Source organism: Varanus komodoensis, unplaced genomic scaffold, assembly GCF_004798865.1.
Source record: "Varanus komodoensis strain SLA01 unplaced genomic scaffold, ASM479886v1 scaffold36, whole genome shotgun sequence".
Lineage (NCBI taxonomy): Eukaryota > Metazoa > Chordata > Lepidosauria > Squamata > Varanidae > Varanus > Varanus komodoensis.
The window spans coordinates 4,486,961-4,508,228 of NW_025335873.1; the positions used below are offsets into that span (position 1 = coordinate 4,486,961).

Consider the following 21,268-nt stretch of genomic DNA (forward strand, 5'->3'; position numbering starts at 1 on the left):
ATTGCGCTCGCCAAGTGCTGAGCTTTTCCTGCTTTTCAGATGGATTCTTTTCTATCCGTGTAAGGCCAGCTTTCTGAGCAAGCGGCATTCAGGAATCTGTTTTTCAAAAATGGGCTCCGGAAGAGAGGGCACCCTCCGTGTAATGGCTTCTTTGCTGGAGTGCTTTTTGGGATCAGAAACTGCTGCTCCTCTCCAGGCGCTCGCCTGGCCATCGCTGGATGTACCAGGCAGGGCCGGGTGACTTCCGTGACTGTCGTCTTGCTTTTGCTTCGCAGACTCTTTCTCTCCCGAGGCTCGGACGTCACCCTGAAGAACAAGGAGGGCGAGACTCCCCTGCAGTGTTCGAGTCTCAACTCTCAAGTCTGGGTTGCCCTGCAGATGAACAAAACCCTCAAAGAATCGGCTCCAGAGAAGCCCCTCCGGATGGAAAAGATTCTGAGCAGGTGTGAGAAGAGACCCACCCACCTGGGCCTCAGCCCCACTCCACCCCGTCTGTCTGCGAGGTTCCCACCCCCAGCCCTGTGTGAATTCCTGGACAGCCTCATCGTTCAGGGCAGTGGGGGCCATGGGGCTTGCCGGCAGCTTTCACATTTGGAAGCACTCAAGGCGGAAGGCGAAGCTGCTTCCAAATCAGGCTCTTGCAGATGCGTTCGCGGACCGGCACACGCCTGGCCTGTCTTGCCAGGAGAGGGGGAGCCGTGCGCCTCACTCCTGTAGCTCGAGAGTGATTATTTTCTTCTCCCCGCTCTGACAGAGACATCGCCCGTGGTTACGAGCGGATCCCGATTCCGTGCATCAATTCTGTAGACAACGAGCCATGCCCTAGCAACTACAAATACGTTTCCCAGAACTGTGTGACTTCCCCCATGAACATCGACAGGAACATCACGCACCTGCAGGTTAAGACGCGCTGCCTGGCAGCTCCCTCCGCCTTCCGATTCCTTGCCTGCTCCCACCCGGCTGGCTGCCGCTTTCCTCCCCGGGGTGAACGAGCAGGAAGGCCTGCTCTGCACCCGCACCTGTTTGGGTGCCCATGCCGAGTCGGTTCAGCAGGTGCCCCCCTTTGCAACCTTTGTATTTTCATCCCACCTCTCTCCCGTTGTGGGACTCAAGGGGGCTCCTGGGGGGCACGGGGGCTCCCCGCCAAGCTCAGGCCAGCCCTAGGCCTCTTAGCTTCAGCAGGGCGAATGCCCCATGTGCCTCCAGACAATACTCTGGGCCTGCCTTCCCTTCCTTCCTTCAGGGATAGGTACTCTCAAAGATATATTTCTTTCCTCTCTGATGTCGGGAAGCCATAACACTGAATAGGACAATTTCCCAGCATCAATCAGAGCCATTCACAATGTTTCAGGCTGAGATCCAGCTTGTTTTATGTGCATTATAGTAAAGGCAGCTTTTTAAAAAGCGCCTTGTATTAATTGTTAACAATCCCAATACAGCACAAGTATTTGACATGAAGTACTTGAGGTAAAAGAATTAAAGCACAATTCATGTGTTTTAAATGTTAGGTAGGCATTTTCCTGTGATACTTCTGGGGGGAAAAATATTCAACATGTTTTAAATTTAAGGAAAAGAAACAGGCTCTGAGAACTAATTAATTTATAAGTACAAATTACAAGTAATTAAAGCTGCTGTTATTTAAACTAATGCCTTAAATGCTGATATGTTTAATTAAATGTGCACCTGTTTAAGCAAAGTTCATTTCTCTTCTGCTGAGGCTATTACAGCATCTTCACTGTTAATATTAGATCAATTTCATTTTGAGAGGTAGCTAAGTTCTGTGGCCTATCACCTGAAAAATATTAATTTTCAAACTGCCAAGTATGCTCAGTGTTGTATTTCCAAAAGGCATGTAACAATTTTGCTAATACATTTGTAAAATGGAAAGCCTTCTGTTGCAGAAATGAAACACTGGAATATTTTCCACCCCACATCACTGCTTTCTTTATCACAGGGCCAGGGACCCTGTAGTGTTTTAGATTTCTTTTGATCGTCACCTATGAAAAGCATTTTAACCTTTGTCCTAAGAAAAACAAAATACACCATGATAGGACCCCCAGAACCGTAAGATATTCCAGTAAAAGCAAATCAACACAGCCACAAAACTCAGCTGCCTGTTGTTGAAGTAAAACTCCCATCCTCCCCAGTCACTGACCCTTCTGACTAGAAAAGGTGGGGCTTGGAGTCCACCACCATCCCCTTCCCACTCCTCTTGCCATTGACTCCTATCACGGGATCCTAACAAAGTGAATAAGAAATTCTAGGAGATGCTTCTGCTGTTCCAGTGGATTTCCAGTGGCCAGTTTTTTCTCCTCTGTGATGTCTGCCTGGAATACATCTTCGTTCTGAAAAGCCTCCCCCCGTTACGGGAGCCCTGCTCCTTTCGTGGCTCCACCTTATACGAGAAGGCCGAAGCCGCAGCTCGCAGTGGCCTTTGCAGGGCGGGTTCCCTGGAGCAACGCTTCACCTGACGACTGACAAGTGACTCTCTCCTGTCCTTGCTTTTTCTAGTACTGCGTGTGCACAGACAATTGCTCTTCCAGTAAGTGCATGTGTGGACAGCTGAGTGTGCGCAGCTGGTACGACCGGGTGAGGACTTCGCACGCCCCGTCTCCCCATGTCACGGTTTGAGGGCTGGGGTGGAGGCGCTCCGAGGAAGGACCTCCTTCTTGGGCTGATAATAGGCTTCCTTTGGACTCATCGCTTTGGCTGCAGAAGCTTTTCCGATCACTTGTGGGAAATACGGAGGGTATTAACTGGGGGAAAGGAGGACGGACACGGGGGGCAAGCTAAGGAAGAGGAGCAGCCCCAGAAACACGCTCGCCTTTCTCGGCTGCAGGCGTTCTGTGATTTTCCCTCCAGCGTTTGTAGTCTGCCTTTCCACAAAACATGCTCAGGGCCATCGGTAGTCAATATAAATGAAGGTCTTTTTCCTTTTGATAAAAGGAAATCAAAACTAGCCAGCAGAACGCCTCTGTGCGAAAAAGATTCTTTGAAGAAAACAGAATTTCTAGTAGCAGTTAGAAAGGCAGGGATGATGCCAGAGGAAGCTTGTGAGAGCAAAGCCTTTTTGCGGCATTTAAACAAGAGGGGGTGTTTGGCCAGTCGTTTTGGGGGCCACCAGAGAAAAGACCCTGGTCCTGGGTGCCACCCGCCTTAAGTCTTAAGGCAGGGTGGGTGGAGCAGGACCTTGGAAGAAGCTGTGAAGGAGTCATCTTGAGATGCTGCCTGGGTTTTGTGTCTTCGGCACATGCAGCTACCCCCTGGCCCCGAATCCTGCATTCAACCAAGAGGTTTGGAAACAAAGTGGAAAACGCTGGGGAACTGTCTTTTACAGTATAAAATTTTATACTGTATATCTTTTATAAATTCCAAATATTTCTGCTGTGCTATGAATTTTCTAGCTGTGCATGCACTGCCTTTAAAAAGATAAGTGCCGTGCGGTCCAGGGGTATGAATCATGCTTTGGACGTGAGACGTTCTGACCTCCCCCAGTGTCCACGGCTGGAGAGGCGTCGTTAGCTGCTCAGTGGGGGGGGGGGGGCAGAATGGGGGGCCTTGCGCTCGGTTCTCTTGAAAAATGGCCGTTCCGCCTAGCCCTGCACGCCCGGCTGACGTCTCCCTCTCCCGCCTCCCTCTCCCGCTTCTCCCGCTGCAGGATGGGCGGCTCTTGCCCGAGTTCAACACGGCCGAGCCACCGTTGATCTTCGAGTGCAACCACGCCTGCTCTTGCTGGAGGACCTGCCGGAACCGCGTGGTGCAGAACGGGCTCCGGTGAGACCGCCGGGAAAGGGGGAAACGCGAGGGATGGTGCTGGGAGACCGGGGTGGGGGCTTTGGGGGAAGATGGGCGGACCGAAGCGGGGAGGCCGGCGAACCCCTCGTGAATCAAAGCCAGAAAGGGAGGGCCACATGGGGGCCGTTCCTTTCTTGGCTTCTTTTTCCCCTCCCCTCCAGTTAAATCTGCTGCGCTTTCTTTCTCTCTCTCCGCGTTGGAGCCTTCGCTGCCCCATTTTCGGAGGGGCATTTCGCCCGTCCTCTGTAGCCCCAAGGGTCTCGGGCACGTGGGTGCGTGCCCTTCCCGCCAGGCACCCAGTGAGCGGTCTTGGAGGATTCATTTGGCCTATCTGGGCAGCTCCCTGGGGAGCCGGTGGGCTGAGCTGCTGCCTCTGAGCTCTCCAAGTGGCAGGCAGACACGCAGGGGCTCTCGTGACGAAGTGCAAATACTGGGAGAGTGTCTGTTGCCAGGGAGAGGAGTAGATGCACCTGAAGGGGGGGCACGTCGGCCGGCGTGCCCAGCAAGTGCTTCCTGGAGGCCCCCGGAATGGCTTTCCTAAATTCTGGAATGTTATCAGAGTCAATTCCTTTCCCAGCATTTAGTTGAGCACATTGAATGGATACTGTCAGGTCTGTCTGTCTGTCTGTCTTTTTTATTTAAAACATGTGTATGCCTTCCAGTTGTCCATAACACCTCTGAGTGGCTTACAACCACAAGATAAAAACACAATAAAAGCACAATAAAACCAATCACTCATTAAAAACAACAATAAAATACAGCAAAACATACAAAACAAAGGTCTGTGGCAATTAGTTATTAAAATGTTTTAGTCCTCCCTTCCTTGTTTCCTTCCTCCTCCCTCCCTCCCTCATGGCCTCTGTGCATCACACGGCTTTGCCATGGAGTGCAAGGCTTTGATCGGAGAGAAACGTCCATTGCTCAGCATCACGGAGTGGGCGGGAGCCCCGGCCCAGCCCTTCCAGAAGTCCGGATAAAGGGAGGGGGCTCCCACCCAGTCCCCCAGTTCCTTTTCGAACAGACACACAGTCACATCTGCCTTGGAATCTTCCGCTGCTTAGCTCACGTTTATTTTTCCTTGTATTCTTTTTGCTACTACCAAATAAAACAAAACAGAAATTCCCTCTATCCTTTACAAGTTCTTTCCTGCCTTTCCACACCAAGATCCCTCGTCGCACTTCTGCTTTCCGCATTAAATATCCCGCTCACCTTTAGCTGGAGACGTTGTTCCATAGGAATTCAAGTGGGCCTTCCTGGGGCTTGGAACGCCCTGCCTGTGCCGCACACACTCACAGGGCTGCATTTCTCCTGCCTTCCAGGGCCCGATTGCAACTTTTTCGCACAAGGAAGATGGGCTGGGGCGTGCGGACGATGCAAGACGTTCCACTGGGAACCTTCGTTTGCGAGTGAGTCCCTTCTCTGCTTGACCGGGAGGGCTGCTGGCACGGCGAGGGAAGGGAGAGCTCGCACGAGGCTCTGCGGGTCCCTCGGTGGTGTTCACGTCGTCGAACGCACACAGGCAGGCTCTCCCTGTTCCATGTGGTCTTTCGGATGCTGCTTCTGCTGCTGCTGCATTCCTCTCTCAGCTTAGACCGGGGCCGCACAGTTCACAGTGCGGGGCTTTTCGTGTGCGGGATTGTGGTTGTGTCCACCATAAGGGTCCTGACAAAACCTGAGACTTCCTTCTGGGTGGGTGTGCTTAGGATTGCTCTCTAAGAGGCTACGGCTTTCCAAGCCAGTCTGACAGAGCGAGCCAGAAGGGGTGTCCCGGGCCATCTAGTCTGACCCCCGGCCATCTAGTCTGACACGCCTACCATGTGCGTGTCTGGCCCATCCTTGAACACCCTCACCCGTGGGGCCTCGACCACCTCCCGTGGAAGCCCATGTGAGGAAGGCTGTGGAGCTGAACTTGCCACAGATGTGGTCAAAAGCCTTGCGCTGTCTGTGCATCATGCGTACGGGCACTATGCCGTCTTGGAGCTCGATATTACTGCCCCTGTGTGTGAATGCACAACGGAGTGCTTTTCTAACCGTGGAGGAAATCTTTAGAGATGCTCATCGGATGTTGTTGCCCAGAATTGTGGGAAGGCCAGTGGAGTAGAAATACCCCTGGGAGCATTTCTGATTGCTTGCTGCAGAGGAGTCATGCTGAAGGCAGGAGTGGGAAGAATCTGGGAGAGCGGTTGCCGCCCAGATGAGTGGACACCAAGGCGGCTGCTTTCGAAAGTTCGCAGTTTACTTATTTCCCCGGTGGGAGGCAAACTTACTTTCTGGAAGTTTCTGGCCAACCAGTGGGAGGCAGCCCTCCAGATGTTTTGGACTACAATTCCCACAAGTCACAGCGAGCACGGGCAATGGGCAAAATTATGGGAACTGCAGGCCAAAAAGTTTGGGAGAGCACCCGGTTGCTTATTCCAGAGCCAGAGACCTAAACTCGTCTCTCTCAAGGCCCCCAATGTTTTTGCAAAAAAGAAAAAAAAACATCTCTCTCTCTCACTTGTTTTGCTTTTCTGTCGCTCTGCAGGTATGTTGGAGAGCTGATCTCTGATTCAGAGGCAAATGTACGTGAAGAAGACTGCTATCTTTTTGACCTTGGCAACAAGGTAGCTTCCGCTTTTATTTTTTTAAGGACTTCCAGCACAAGCCAACGTGCTAAAATAAATTCTCTTCCCCGCTCTGATAGAGAAAACCTGCATGCTGATGTTAGGGGAGCTCTCCTCGCTTCAGGAAAAGCAGAGTCCTGTTGCCCTGAGGGCCGAGAAGCTCAGCGGACCGAAATGGGGGGATGTGGCGACGCACCTTTTCCGGTCCCTGGCTCAGCGGTTGCTTCGGTCGTGGTGGCGAAGTGCCAGCCAAGGCTGGCTGCGCAGCGAAGCGAGCCATTTCCTCTGGCGGGATGCCTCGCCGCCCTCTTGCCCCATTTCCACCCCTTCTGGCCACGTGGGGCAGGCTGCCGTCTTGCCTGTGTAGGACGGCCTGTTTACATGTCTGAGGTTTCTGTGCCAGGGTGTACAGTGGTACCTTTCCTTCCTCCATTCCCGGACTCTGGTCATGACCCAAATTGGTCATGGGCCAAGTCAAACTTCCCCGTAAGGTTCAATGTAAACAAGGTTAATCTGTTCAGTAACCATTTTTTTAACCAAAAAATGTGAAGCGAAGTGGCAAAGAACAGCAAAGATCGCGGGCATCTCCCCCCCCCCCCTGCAGCCCAGCCGCGATTGCGCTTGAGCAGGGAAGACGGGCGCCATCGCGATCATCTCCCGATGTGGAGTTCGCGACCTGTGGCAGTTTTTTCCTGAAATCTCTGTTCGCGACCCGAGTTGGTCGTGAATTGCGGTGCTCATGAGTCGAGGTCCCACTGCACATTGCCGTTCCCGGGGCCAGATCCGTGAAAGAGGAGCACGCAAACTGACTACCGAGGGAGACTCTCCAGGGCTCCCTTCAGCCCGCCCGCCCGTGTCTGACGCCCTCCCTTTCTCCTGCTTCCCTCAGCCCCCCATCAGCACCTCAGAGCTCTGATCTCTCGGGTCTCCCGGGAACCTTTCCCTCGGTCCCGTGTGCAGGGGGTTCATCGCATCCCAGCGGCCGCTCAAGACACCCCCATGCTTGACGGTGCCTTGCCGGATTGCTCCGGCGAGGGCAGCACCCCCTCGTGTGTGGGTCGGGCGGGTCGTTCAGGTGGGGCAGGAGGCCTGGCGCCTGGCCTCCTCGTCTAACCGTACGCCGCATTCGCTCCACCGATCTCCCAGGACAGGGAAGTGTACTGCATAGATGCCCGGTTCTACGGCAACATCAGCCGCTTCATCAACCATTTCTGCGAGCCAAACCTGATCGCCGTGCGAGTGTTCATGTCCCACCAGGACCTGCGCTTCCCTCGGATTGCCTTCTTCAGCAGCAGGGACATCCAGGCTGGAGAAGAGATCGGGTATGTATTGCTCCGGAAGAGCCGTGCCGGGAGGGAAAGGGGGTGGCACCAGGAAGGAATCCCAGCAGCTCATTCCACCTCCAAAGAGTTTCTCTTCAGCACATCACTGTTCCCTTGAGGACGTTCTCTGGGAAAACAGTCTCAGAGGTTTGCATCTTGTGAGAGGCAGTGTGGTGTAGCGGTTAGGGGTGTGGGACTGGGGCTTAGGTGATCCAGGTTCTTGTCCCCACTTGGTCATGGAGCCAGCAGGGTGGCTTTGGGCTAGTCACTGACTCTCAGCCCAGCCTACCTCACAGGGCTGTTGTGGGGATAAGAGTGAGAGCAGGAGGAGGAGGATGTGAACTTTAACTCTTTGCAAGAAAAAGAGTGGGATATATATCTAATTTTTAAAAATCCTCACTCCCCCCTCCAGTTTTCTTACAGGTAAGTCTTGAGTCCGGTCAAAAGGTTAAGTGTAATTTCAAGAAATTTCCCAGTGGAATCTCTTAATGTATCATCCCGTTTCACATTGAAAACCTGGCTTGGGCTTTCTTGAGCTCAGCCTTAGCCACTTTAGGATGTTCTCAGTGTGTCCTGGGTGGTTCATGGAATCACAGAAGCCTGGAAGAGCAGAGCTGGAAGGGGCCAAGAAGGCCATCGGGTCCAACCCCCGCTGTTGCAGGACACCCATTCATACCCTCCCACTCAGAGGCTGTCCAGGTTAAAACACCCCAAGCCCTTTCTGAGCAAGCCTCTTTCCTTATAGCAGATTTGTGTCCTTTTATATTTTATTTTATTTTTGCCAAGAGCCTGGCTCATTTGTCCCGCATGTAGCAAGTGCCAATAAGAGCACTGGCCGGCCAGAGGATGAGGTCGTGCCCAGGTCCTCCAGGGCCAAGATGCCTTTCTTCAGCCCTGTCCTCTTGCTGGCAGGGCAGGCACGGGGTGGAGGTGGCCGGAAGGCGATCAGGTGGCCGGAAACTCTGTTGTTCTCTATCCGTTTGCATCCCACCGTCCTGCAACATTGGATGCCCAAGCTGTGAGGAGGACAAGGGACAGACGGACGGGTGGGCGGGCACGCACGCGGATCAAGAGTATGGATGCCGTGATGGTTCTCACGCCAGCTGTACTCTAAAAGGGGGGCTGCCTTCTTCGCCAGGCTTTCTCCGGGGTAAGCAGGCCCGTGTCTTTGCCCTTCTCAGGTTCGACTACGGCGAGAGGTTCTGGGACATCAAGGGCAAGTACTTCAGCTGCGTGTGCCGCTCGCCCAAGTGCAGGCACTCCAGTGCAGCTCTGGCCCAGCGGCAAGCGAGCCCCTCCGCCTCCCCAGAAACACCGGAGAACCGGCTCCCCGACACCAGCTCTGCCGCCGCCACCGCCGTCGCCGTGGCAGCCAACCCCTTCTGAGGGCCCGGCACCCCACGCCACCTTCAGGATCCACGGCCGGTTTGCATTTTGTCTTCTCTCCGCAAGAAAGGAAACTCGCGAGCTTCGCAGCACCCTGGCACGGCCGCCCCCGGACGAACGGGCAAGGTGCCTTCGGTGCCCCCCACCCCCCCCAGCTCAGCCTTCCACACTCGCGACACGCCAGGAAAGAGCGGAGCGCACGGTGCAAGCCCGGAGGGGGGCGGTCCTCGTCTCCCCTCCGGGGTCTCATAACACAGGCCAAGGGAAAGGTGTGTGTCTCTCTCGCTCTCCCTCCTCCCTCCCTCCCTCCCTCCCTCCCTCCCTCCCTCTCTCTCTCTCTCTCTCTCACACCCACCCACCCACCCACCCACCCACCCCTTTGGAAGGATGCAAACTGAACAGACGGCTCACAACCACTTTCCCTGCTGGTCGTACTAAACTCTGGACGGCGCCGATCGATCCTCAGAGCAAAGTCTGGACAGTGCCGATAGACCCCTTTGGCACGGCTGTGGGGGAGCTTGCTTGCACCTGGACCAAGCTCCCTTCCTCTCGCTCGCCACGGCGTCGTCCTGGGCCCCGGGCCTGCTCGAGACCTCGTGCGGGGAGCCCCTAGTTGGCCACCCTCGTTCTCCCACCTCAATTTGCCCAAACCTGGCAGTTGTTCTCAGAGTCCTGTCCGGGCGTCTCCGTTACAGACCAGCTCCTGGGCGTGTTCCCCCTTCCCTGCTGGCTCTCTCTTCACATTAGTGGATCCGCCCCCTTCTTTCCATCATGCTAGGAACCTAATAGGAACACATCTTCAATGACACTAACTCCTAAGAGCAAAGGAGGGTGGGGTTCGCTGTTTTTAATTCTGAAAACTGGCATTTATAGAGACCCTGTCCTGGGCATTTCTTCAGCAGACTCTCAGAAACTGGGCACCCCCCGGACATGGTGTGAGAAGATTGACTTGTGCCATCTCCACTTTTCGGGTCTGTTCTCCCCCCCCCCCCTTTTAAGCTACGCATTATGAGGTTGAAGTTGGACTGAACTGAGTTTATTTTTTACCATTGGACGCTGAACCTGAAAAGCTCCGAATGAACCTGCCCTCACCCAAGCAACTAAACGGTGCTGATTTAGTGTGATTTTTACTCACTGCGTGAATATACATTTCAGTTGTATAATAAAAAGGAAAAAAAGAACAAAGTGATTTTAGTATATAATGCAGGGACAAAACCCCACAAAACCTTTTTTAAAAATTGTTAGTATTGTAGTGAGAATAAATCCGCCATCCCCTTTTGTGTGATGGCAAAGCAGGGTCATTTTATTTTTCATATATCCTTAAATACTGTAATTAGTGCAGTACCAGGTTTGGGGGCTTTTTTTTTTTTTGGTGCATCTCTTCTAAACCATTCATATTGCCGGGTGTTTTATTTTCGTTTTTTTTTTTCCTCCCTGTTCCATGTTTTTGACCGTTTTAAAGGAGCTGTCTTTCGGCTCCTGTCACTTCCTTGTTCTGTTTTCAATGAGATCAATAAAAAGTGCTTTAAAAACGGAAGGGGTTGCTTGCCCTTTTCTGACTTGAGTGGGTTTCTTTCTTTTTGTAACTGGGCAGGGCAAGAACGCAACCTCTCTCTCTCTCTCTCTCTCTCTCTCTCTCTCTCTCTCTCTCTCTCGTGCACAAACATGCACCGCGAGGACACCGCCGAGCTTCCCAGGTTAAGTAGCTAGAAGACAGGTGAAAGCACAGCCTTGACTGCTCTATAGGAGCCCAAAGAGGGAGGCTTCCCAGTCGGTTTGCTTGCACAAACCCAGAGCTCAGGATGGTGCACGCAATAACAGTGAGATTTACCCAGGAACGTGGCGAGCGCATCCATTCTCCTCGCCTTTTCGCGATGACCTTGTCAGTCACGCCAGAAAGAGCGCAGTGCTGCATTTCCGTCAGGGAGGAGGGCACTGTCGCCAGACCGCCTCCTGCAGGCATTAGCGAAAATTAAGGTTTGCTGGACTGACCTAGTGGCGGGTGGAGCCATTTATGGGGGGAAGATGTGCATGAAAACATTTCTGTGCTGAAGTGGAGTCTCGAGGTGAGAGAGTCTGGGCATGTTGGCCGGGGCGATTCGGGAGCGGCTGCGCAGTCCAGACGAGCGTTGCCGTCTCTATTTGTGCCAAAAATTGGGCTGCCTCTTCTTGCCAGTCTGTCTCCACTCCAAGTTGGGCAGTTGGTTCCCGAAGTTCCTTTGGGGTCTTTGCGTAGCAGAGGTGTGCTTGGCTGGATTGGACCAGCTACAGAGGTTGCTGGCACATCTTTTTCCCGTGTCCTTCCTCCAGAGTTTGTTCGACCAAGAAGGCTCCTAACTTGCTTTCTACAAACAAGAACCAGGTTATTTGACAGACCATCTGTGAAACTACTTAAAGTGGTGAGGTTGGACTGGGAATACTGGTTCACCACTTACAGTGTCAGGTATGAAGGGCACTGTTTCTTAGTTGCAACCTTGCAGTTCTACAATGCCTTCCCCCAGATTTTAGCTTTTGGCCCTCCCTCTTGCTGCCTTTAAGTAGACGCCAAATACTTTTTTAAAAAATTAAAAGCTAATTTAATTTAGCAGTGCATGATTTTATTTGCTGTTATTCATGCCTCCAGTTGCTTTTAAAAGGCGTCTTGTAAGTCTCCTTGTGATGGCTTGTACTAGAAGGCAAGCGGCTAAATTCATAATTTAAATCCCAATAAACAATATAGAATCCCAAACCTGTTTGACCATAAACAGAGACTTGGGACAAGGAAGTGCCAACCTGAGGAGCAGTTTGACATGTCAATATCTATTGCTTGATTTCTCAGAACTTGGAAGTGCTTGATGTCTTTCTGCTAACAGTGTAAGTCGCCTCGGGCAACTGCTGGGTAAGTGTGAAAGTGGAATTCTTCAGACGGTTTACTCTGGAATGGCTCTTTCACACCTGAAAGTGGTGGATTAAAATTACCTGCATGTTCTTTGGTGGAGGTTTAAGGTAAATGGCAGTGGGTGTCCACAAGCACGCTGGTGACCTGCCCCCTCACTCCCCACCCCCTGCCACAAAGGCATAAATGGCAAGTTTTCTTCCCAGTTACTGAGGTGCTCTGAAAGAGAAAAGGCTTCCGGCTGCTGTGGATGGAGTTTCCCACATGTCTGGCCCATGTGGGAGAGGAGGAGGGCTTGCAGCTGCCGGCCACAGGCGGACCAAGCCACCAGGTAGAAAGAGATGAAGATAACGGGCCTCTTTTCGCATCCTTCTGGTGAGCAGAGGCTGAGCTGGCACATGGGAACCGGTCTGGACTGTGAAAGAGGACAGGTGTAGAGTTTGGAGAGTTCTTGAGAAAGTGAGTTGCTTTCCGTGGGCTGGCACTGAAGAAGGGGAAGCATTCGTGTCCGTGTGATGTGTCTGCGGGGTGCTTGTGTGCGTGTACAGGGGAGAGAATAGAAAGGAAACCGCTTCATGTGCAGGGCGCAAGGTGGCTGCCAGTGTGGGGGAAAGAAAAAGTCCATTGTTTCTTCTTTCTCTCCCATCCAAGTGCCAGCCGGGAGAGGATGGAGCTCTTCTACGGGGTTGGATGGATTGAGTGCAGAGTTTTCGGACTCCGGTTGAGAGATGCTCTCTCCTCCACTTGTGCTCATCAGAAAAAGTGTTGGGCGTCTGGGTAATGCCCCCCTTTCCTTGCAAGCCACTTCCTGCAGCCCCAAACAGTTCTCAGTGTATTCAAGAACCAGTCTCTGCGTCAGGCCAGGATTTGGGTGCCTTGCAAGAAACCCAGCCCCAAAATCCTTAGTTCTTTTTGCCGTGTATTGCCCTCTTGACCGAGGATGGCTTCTAGTGATGAAGATCTAGCCCTCTGCGCTATCTGCCCCCTTCCTGTAATTTCCCAGTACGAGCAAACACACTGCAAAAAAGGATGTCCGTAGGTCAGGGCTCCTTGGCAGGCACGGAATCATGCGTGTGAGGGAGATGGTGGCTGGAGCATTCCCTCAGCTTTGCAGTGTCTCCACAGTGAGACGTGGCTTCCCCGAGCCGTGCCTCTCAGTTCCCCGAGTGGGGCCATCACTCGGCCCTTCGCTGCGGCTTCCGTGCCCACGTGCTCCAGCAACCGCACACCTTTCCGCCGGGTCTTCTGCAGCTTGACGCAGCGATCCGGTTGACCCACCCGTGGCCTCCAGCTGCGACTTGTCTCTCCACCCAGCCCCTCTTCCGAGGCTGGAGGGAGACCAGGTCGCTGCCTTTCACAGGACACCAGCAACGGCCACGTCTCATGCCGCGTGGCGCCGTGCTGGGACGACGGGAGGCCGCATCCCTGCCGGCCTGTGCTGCTCTCCTCCAGGAGTGACACCCAGCCCAGCCTCTTCTGTGCGCCAAAGCTGGGCTTAAGAAGCCTTGGGCTGCTCAGCTGGCTGTGCTTGCTTGCCCCCCTCGGAATAATCGCTTGGGCAAAAGACCCTCCGGAGTTGCACAAATGGCTTTTGGGGGCTGCATTCTGGGCGTCCTCTCCAAGTGGTGCTCGTGCAAAACCAACCAGACTGTTGGGAGAGCCATAAACGTCACAGTCTTGGGGTTGTACTTCTGCTGATGGGGCCATTCAAGATGCCTTTAAGGAACGGTCCCCCTGGAGAGTGTTGGCCAAGGTGGTCCTGGTCCTTCAGGGGCGATTGCTTCAGAAGCAGACCTGTCCTCGTCTCCGCTCTCCTGAGGACGTTGGCATCTTCAGAGGCAGGCCAGGTGGGTGGCCAGTCGGAGAGCCCGCTTGCTGGAGAGGGCTCCTTGTGGGTAAGGAAGTCCTCCCCATGCTGCCCATGAGGAAGGCTTCTTAGAGGATCCTCTGAGAAGTGCAGTAGACTCAGCCAGGGCAGATTCCTGTTGCACGTGAACCGGGTTCCGAATCGGGGGGTGTGAATGAATTGAAAATGCGGGCCAAAAGGATTCGATCAGAAGGGGGTGCCGACTACGGCAGGGCACTCCGACTTAAGCAAGACCTGTCTCCCCTCCCCCTTGCGCCTGGATGTTGGAGACCCCGTTTCAAAGATCATTAGTGCCCCAAAGGGACTATAGCATTGAGCAAGCCGGAACTGACCGGTGGAGAATCATTGTGAGGATAAAAGGAGCTTTAATGCAATTATAACATTGCTCTTTCATGAAAAGAGAAGAACAGGAGAGCTGTTTGGTGGGAAGAGGATTCTGCCTATGCAGAAAACATTTACATTCCTTCACGCTGTGTACTAAAGGGACCCATCATCACATCAAAGCTTGCATCCTCTCCCCATGGCAGCTAAATCCGTTTGGACCTGAGCAATTCCACAGCATCCCCGAGTCTTGAATGAGGAGGAAGGGCTGAATTTTTCCCAGCCCTGCCAAACAATCCAGAGTAAACATGGCCATAGCAGACCTAATAACAGGAACCCTCCAGAAAGAGAGACGGGATGCGGCCCAGAGATGAGCAAATGCCTTGAGGCCCAGTAGAAGGGAAAATGGATAATGTGATCGCTAAATTACCAGCCAGTATAGCTACAGGGAATTGAAGCACTCTGTGTGGGTATAATCCCGGAGACTAAAACACGAATATTTACTGAGACCACCCTGGCAGAAACTTGAGTATCCCAAGAGCAGAAAATGGCACCAGAGAGTTTGTGTGTGTGGCATTTTGAAGTGCGAGGAGGGAAACAAGTTCCTCGTGGTCTGCTTAACAGATCCCCTCTTGGATCCATAATGAAGTAAGCAAGCAATGAACAGTCCCCAGAGCTCTCGGCCTGAAGCCTTCAGAGAATTCCCGACCCCGGGACATAGTGGGATGTTTTGTGTTACTGCTGCAAATACTAGCCCTGGCAGAGGAACCAAATGCTCAAAGTCAAGTTCGTTGCAATATTGAGGGGACCTGTAAGGTAAAGGTAAAGGTTTCCCCTTGACGTTAAGTCCAGTCATGCCTGACTCCAGGGGGCGGTGCTCCTCTCTGTTTCCTAGCCGAGGGAGCCAACATTTGTCCACAGACAGTCTCCGTGGTCGTGTGGCCGGCATGACTAAACACCGAGGTGCACGGAACGCTGTTACCTGCCCACCGAAGTGATACCTTTTTATCTACTTGCATTTGGATGCTTTTGAGCTGCAAGGTTGGCAGGAGCTGGGACGGAGCAACGGGAGCTCACCCCGTTGTGCAGATTCAAACCGGCGACCTTTCGATCCACCAGCCCAGCGGTTTCAATCACTGCGCCACCTGCAGTTCCTTAGGGGGACCTGAGATTCTTCAAAAAGGGAAGCCTTCTAGCAAGGCTCAGAGAAATCGATACGAATAATTTCCCAGGCTTCCCTTGCCGCCCACTGTCCACTCTCCCTGGAAAGTATGCTTCTCACCAGTGGACTGTTGGAAGGACCACTCTGGGCAAGGAAGAAGGGCTGCTGCCAGGGGGAAAACTCGGGATGGAGAAGAACAGGCAGAAATGCGAGCCACCTCTCACCTCTGCCCTCAAAGAGGAGACTTTCAGCCTGAAGGATGTTATTTTCTGCTTCAGCTTGTTCAGGTGGAAGAAGTGATCCTGGGCAGTGAGGGGGGAAAGGGAGTGTTGATGGCACCCCATTACCAGTGTCTGGGGACGGTAGACTTAAGTATGGGTGGACTCATGATAGTGTAGATGCCGTGATATATGGCAGCTAAACCATATGCATTGGGGTGCATATTGCATTATCAAAGGGAAAGAGGAAAAGCAGAACGGAGGAAAGAAGGGGGAGGCACGGACTGAAAGGCATATGAATAATACACACACCACAGGCAGATGGATGTTGGGGTAAGTGCTGGAAGCAAAGCTTGAACACAGCAGTACCTGGACGAGCCTGAAGGATATTGGATGTCTCACTGCATGCAAAGACAGGCAGATGGGTCACGGAACAACTGTTGGGGGAGCCCAAGTGGGAACCCTGGTGGAATCTGCCAGTGTGTTTGCACGTTTAATTGGTTATGTGCTAACCAGCTCTGCAAAGCTGGAACAGAGGATCGGTGAGTCACCAGCAGTGTGAGGGTGGAATTTACAAACGGCATCCTCGTACTGAAATCCAGGTGAACTTACAAGCAGTGTCCTTTAATGGAAAGGCTTTGGGAAACCTGGAGAAAAGATTAAGAATTTCAGCCTTTGCCTGCTTACTAGAATGCTGGTGAGGTTGGTTGGTGTCCAAAGGCACGAATTCTGAAAGGCGGATGATTCAACACTTGAAAAGGAAATTTGAAAGGAAATTTCAGCCCTCTCAGAGTGACAGGTGTTTCGGGATGCCAAAACAGCCTTGCCAGACATATTTGAGGAGGGACACGGGGCACAATAACGTAATTTTACTGGGGCAGCTCTGGGCAAGATTTCGGAAGCACCACACAGAAATTGCAGTGGAAACCCGATGTCCTCAGGTTTGGTACGTAGCCTTAGTGGGGATGGTGACACATCAGCAGGTGACTCTTTGAAGAACAGGTTGGGAACTGGACTTTGGCAAACACTTCGGGAGAGCAAACAGGAGTTTGGTGGTGGAGTTGAGAAGGTCCCTGACATTCCCCCCTCCCCCCATTTCTGCTTCCCCCCCTTAGTTCCTTCCTCCCATTTTCATTCTTGCAACGTGCTCCCATTCACTGGCAGGACTGGGTTGTCAACCTTCGAGGGAGACAGGAGGATGCTCTGGTTGCTGCACCAGGCCCAGCAAGGTAGAATCAACAAGGTAACGGAAAGAATGGGCCAAGAAGACCAGTGATGGTGACCTGCAACGTCTGAACGAAGTGTGTTTTCTTACCTGAGGGCAACATGGCCTACAGATCCAACAAGTGCAGGCTAGTTGTCCTATTCGAAGAAAAGGTGAGAGCACCTGAGCAGTGGGTATCCACCCTCAAGGTAATCAAAGAAGTTGGAGTTTTTAGATGGAGTGTAACTACAACAGCGAAGAGCAGTACAGAAGCTGAAAGTGCAGCCGCAAGCTGAGGCAGAAGAGGAGAATCCCGAGGGGAAGGAAAATGAGCTGGGGGGGGGGGGGAACTCTCTGGAAAAGGTGTCCGTTTAATGCAGAAGGACTAGAAGTTACTCTGTACCAGTGGAAGCAGTGGAACTCTCAACCCACTTCTGGTTCCTTGAGGGCAAGAGCTGCAAATCATTCCATGCAACCCTGAACAAGAGGCTAAAGGTCAACCAAGTGGTGGCAACGATACCAAGGCTTGCAAGAACTGGGAGAGAAGAGGGGGAGCCGAGGGAGACTCCCTGTTGCGTGGGATGGAAACAGGGCGACGTGTGGATTCGGCAGGTGTGCTGTCTCCCTGGAGGGCAGATCAGCGATGTAACTGAAAGATTGCCAGTGCTCATACGGCCCACTGCTACCCTTCCCTTCTTCCTTATACACGTGGGAACCAATGACGCTGCCAAGCGGAGCTTTGAAGAGGAGCTTTGAAGCTTTAGGGAGGAAAGTCAAGAACTTTGGGGCCCAGAGAATAGGATCGTACAGTTGGAAGTGACCTCAAAGGCCAGTGGGCCCAACCCCCGCCCAGTGCAGGACTCAAGTATCCTATCCAGATGCTAACCATGCCTGACCCTGCTTAGCTTCCAAGATTAGGCAGGATCAGGCACTTCAGGCTATACAGAAGCATGGGATGACCCTCCAGGCTTTCCTCTGAGGCTGACTTTTCTGTGCACCACTGACCAGAAGAGTAAAACATAATCTTGGCAATTAAATCAACAGGGTACAGACATTACAGAGCTAATGAATGCGAGACAGAACAAACCACGGCTGGGATTAAGGAAAAGCCGCAGCCCAGCGTATCTGCAAGGCCCCAGTGTGCGGTTGGCTTGAGCATTTTTCAGAAGCCGTGTGCAGATCTGGTGTGTGTCTGTGTTTGTGCATTTTGTGCAGCATGTGGCGCTTTGTGGGATGCGAGAAGCATTCCAGGCGATTGCAATGAAGCTAAAATGAGCCATTTTCTAAATATACGTCTCTCCCCGCTTTGCTGGGAACGGTTGCTGGAAATTCTGCTTTCTTGTTTTGAAGCAGTATCTAAGCTTGCTTATGTGCTCTTACATAAACTTTTGCACCTCTTTCCTTGCTAAAAGAAAAAAAGATTTGAACTGTTTTTTGTTAGGTCCACAAACCATACAAATAAACACCAATGTTTAGATGGTGGTTAAAGATAAGGCAGGACTGCAAAAGGAGGAGCTGCCAAGTGCTTTGAACTTCAACTCCCAAATATTGCTGCCAGTCTGACAAATGGTTAGAAGTCGAAGCCCAAAACATCTGGAGATATATTTTCTGACCATCCTTGGCATAAAGTCAAAATACATAAAATCATCTCTCCCGCAGAGACTTCAATTCTAATCAGATAAAATTTTCATTTACATTTTTCTCACAAATTTCAGTACCCTTTCTTCATCTGGATAAGAGCATGTATAAAAAAATATATAGCTTTTATTCCAAGCATAAAATGCATGGAATAAAAGGTATGTATTCTCAGAGTGATGAATTCCTCAGCACTTTTCCATAGTTGTTGTTATTTATTTATTATTTATTTAATCTTTACTGTACTGTCTATTTTCATAGCAAATCTTGAGACAGTTTACAATTTTAAGAACACGTTCCTTACAAATGAACACATACCTCCTTTGCATACTTAAACATTTGTGCATATGCCACCTTAAAGCAAATGAAAATGCTTCTGATAAGGATGTGTGAACCTTAAATTTCTGCTATTTGCTGGAACCTATATTACTTACAATCCACACAAATATATATTTCAAGTATATGTACATGCAGGGTAACAGCTCTCTGTTCCTTCCTTCCCTCCCATTATAATCACTGCCTGGATTTTGCTGAAAAAATCCTTGAACTTCTTCTCATATTGGTGCAATGCATTCTATGCATCTGTTTAATTAAATACTGATTAGAAGAATAACCTTTCCCATGTACCAATCTCATTCGTTTTCCTTTACTCACACATCCAGACAAAGGTTATTTCAGGACCGTTGTTGTTTTTTCTTTCCTTCCTAACAGTGCGCTCAGCTCAGCTCAAAAAACGCCTTTTAAATGTTCCAGTGTCAGATTTTTAAAATGTTTTTCTTCCAAAGGCCGCTTTCATTTTGCCTTTTCGTATGTCAAATCCTTGTTAATTATTTTGGTCGCAAGTTCAGCAGAGGTGGTGTGAGGGCTGCCCCACGAGGGCTGTGCCCCACATTTGTTCGCAGAAGCCCCAGGTGTCTGGAGGGACCTTGAACGTCTCTGGGGCATCTGGTCCCCCAGATGACCCAGATCTGTCTTGCATGGCCTTTCCCCCTACTGCCACCTCCTTTGAATCTTCCTGCCCGAGTTTCCTGCCTCTGCTGAGATCAGTTACCCCCAATTTTCTGCTCCCCTGGCCATATATACGCTTTCACAAGCTGCAGTGTCCTTAGGAGGCAGGATCCTAGAATTCTAGGTTTGGAAGGAGCCAAGAAGGCCATTGGGTCCAAGCCCTGCTGTTGCAGGACGCCAGCTTACACCATCCCACTCAGAGGGCTGTCCAGTCGCTTCTTGAATGCCCCTGGTGTGGAAGAGCCCACAGCGCCTCAGGCCATGGTTTAGTGGCACTGCTCCTGGTACCTGGGTGGAATCTGGTTTCCTGTAACAAGTCCATTATTCCACGTCCTGCACTCTGGAATGGTCGAGAAGACATCCTGTCCTTCATTTCTGTGACAGCCTTCCAAGAACTTGTATTTTATTTATTTTATTTTTATTTTTCGATTTATATCCTACGAAGGGCTCAAGGCAGCTTACATCAGTCTCCTCCTCCATCTTATCCCCACAACAACAACCCTGTGAGGTGGGTTGGGCGGAGCATCTGACTGGCCCCAAGTCACCCAGTGGGCTCCATGGCTGAGCGGGGACTCGAACCCGGATCGCCTGAGTCCCAGTCCCATGCTCTTCACCATGACACCCACTGGCACTTGTAGAGTGCTATTTGATCCCCTCTCAGTCTTCTCTTCTGGGGGCCAAACGTGTCCACTTCTTTCAAGCTCTTCTCCCGGGGCTTCATTTCCAGTCCCCGGAGCATCCTTATTGCCCTCCTCTGGACCGCTTCCAGCTTGTCTGCTCCTTTTCTTAACTTTGGTGCCCAGAACTGGACAGAGGCCTCCAGGTGAGGCCTGACTAATACAGGGGGAACTAGCACTTCATGGGATTTGGGAGTGACACGCCAGAGGAGCTCAAGGAACCTGCAAGGAACTCCCGGGAGCGTGTAATCCTGCTCTCCATTTTATCCTCACGACAACAGCCCTGTGAGGTAGGTTAGGCTGCAAGTCTGCGACTGGCCCAAGTCGCCAGGGAGCTCCATGGTCAAACAGGAACGAGTCCCAGTTCACCTCCAGGCCACACTGGCTTTCACTCTTCAAGCTTGCCCTGCTTCTTCTCCCATTGGCAATACAGGGTGAAAAATGTCCCCCAGGGGGAAAAAAAAACCCAAGCTTTCTTTTTCTGCAGAAAAAAATATTTTTCATAAACTCATTTGGCACCCTGAACAGATGCCAATTGTCCATATAATAGTTGGCAAGCTTGGCTGCTTCAACCCTTTTAATAAAACGGTTATTATATCCAAATTCTCCCTGTGAAGGTGCACATGTGTCACCGAAATAGTGAGACTTGAGTGCAAACGTGACTGTGTGCATGCACATTTGTCCTTTTGCGTGGGCAGAGGGCCGAGCCTCGGGCCGTTTGAGCACCCCAGACGGCCTCAGGGACAGTCTTCTGAATGCTCTTAAAACGTGTTCTCTGTAAAGTTACAGATTTTTATGTGCCAGATATAATCTGGTTTATATAATGCAATCTGTACACTAGGGAAGACTCGTGATGCCTTGTTACCCGGCAATTTCGTCTCAAAGGCCTTCGATCGTGGCAACAAACAGTTCCGACGCTCCGTGATTCTGCAAAGCAGCAGGCCTGCAGGTGGAAAAGCTGCAGCAAAATTCATGGCACCCTTTCTGTCGTATGCACCGTCTCTCCCCTTTCATTTCCTGCAGCAGGATAAGTGGCTGTGCTTTAATACTTTGTGTAGGTGTAATATTTCCCGCACAGTGGTGAATTCACCACGATTCTTGCACTCCATCATGGAGGTCCTTCGTGCTGCATTTCATCCCGTTTCATAATCACTTTTCAAGCTTTCCAGCTCGTTAAAAGCCATTTCGAAGTTCA

The 21,268-nt window shown here is 51.6% G+C and overlaps 1 protein-coding gene across 1 annotated transcript in view; it reads left to right on the plus strand.

The window, feature by feature from the left end:
- The window catches only part of EHMT1 (euchromatic histone lysine methyltransferase 1), a 107,693-nt gene extending 97,050 nt beyond the window's left edge, over positions 1 to 10,643 (plus strand). The window contains 9 exon segments of the mRNA XM_044439882.1: positions 276 to 443; positions 755 to 899; positions 2,512 to 2,589; positions 3,659 to 3,774; positions 5,115 to 5,201; positions 6,320 to 6,398; positions 7,545 to 7,720; positions 8,902 to 9,070; positions 9,072 to 10,643. Coding sequence (XP_044295817.1) covers positions 276 to 443; positions 755 to 899; positions 2,512 to 2,589; positions 3,659 to 3,774; positions 5,115 to 5,201; positions 6,320 to 6,398; positions 7,545 to 7,720; positions 8,902 to 9,070; positions 9,072 to 9,719 — 1,666 coding nt within the window. The 3' untranslated portion in view covers positions 9,720 to 10,643.
- The last annotated feature ends 10,625 nt before the right edge of the window (positions 10,644 to 21,268 follow it).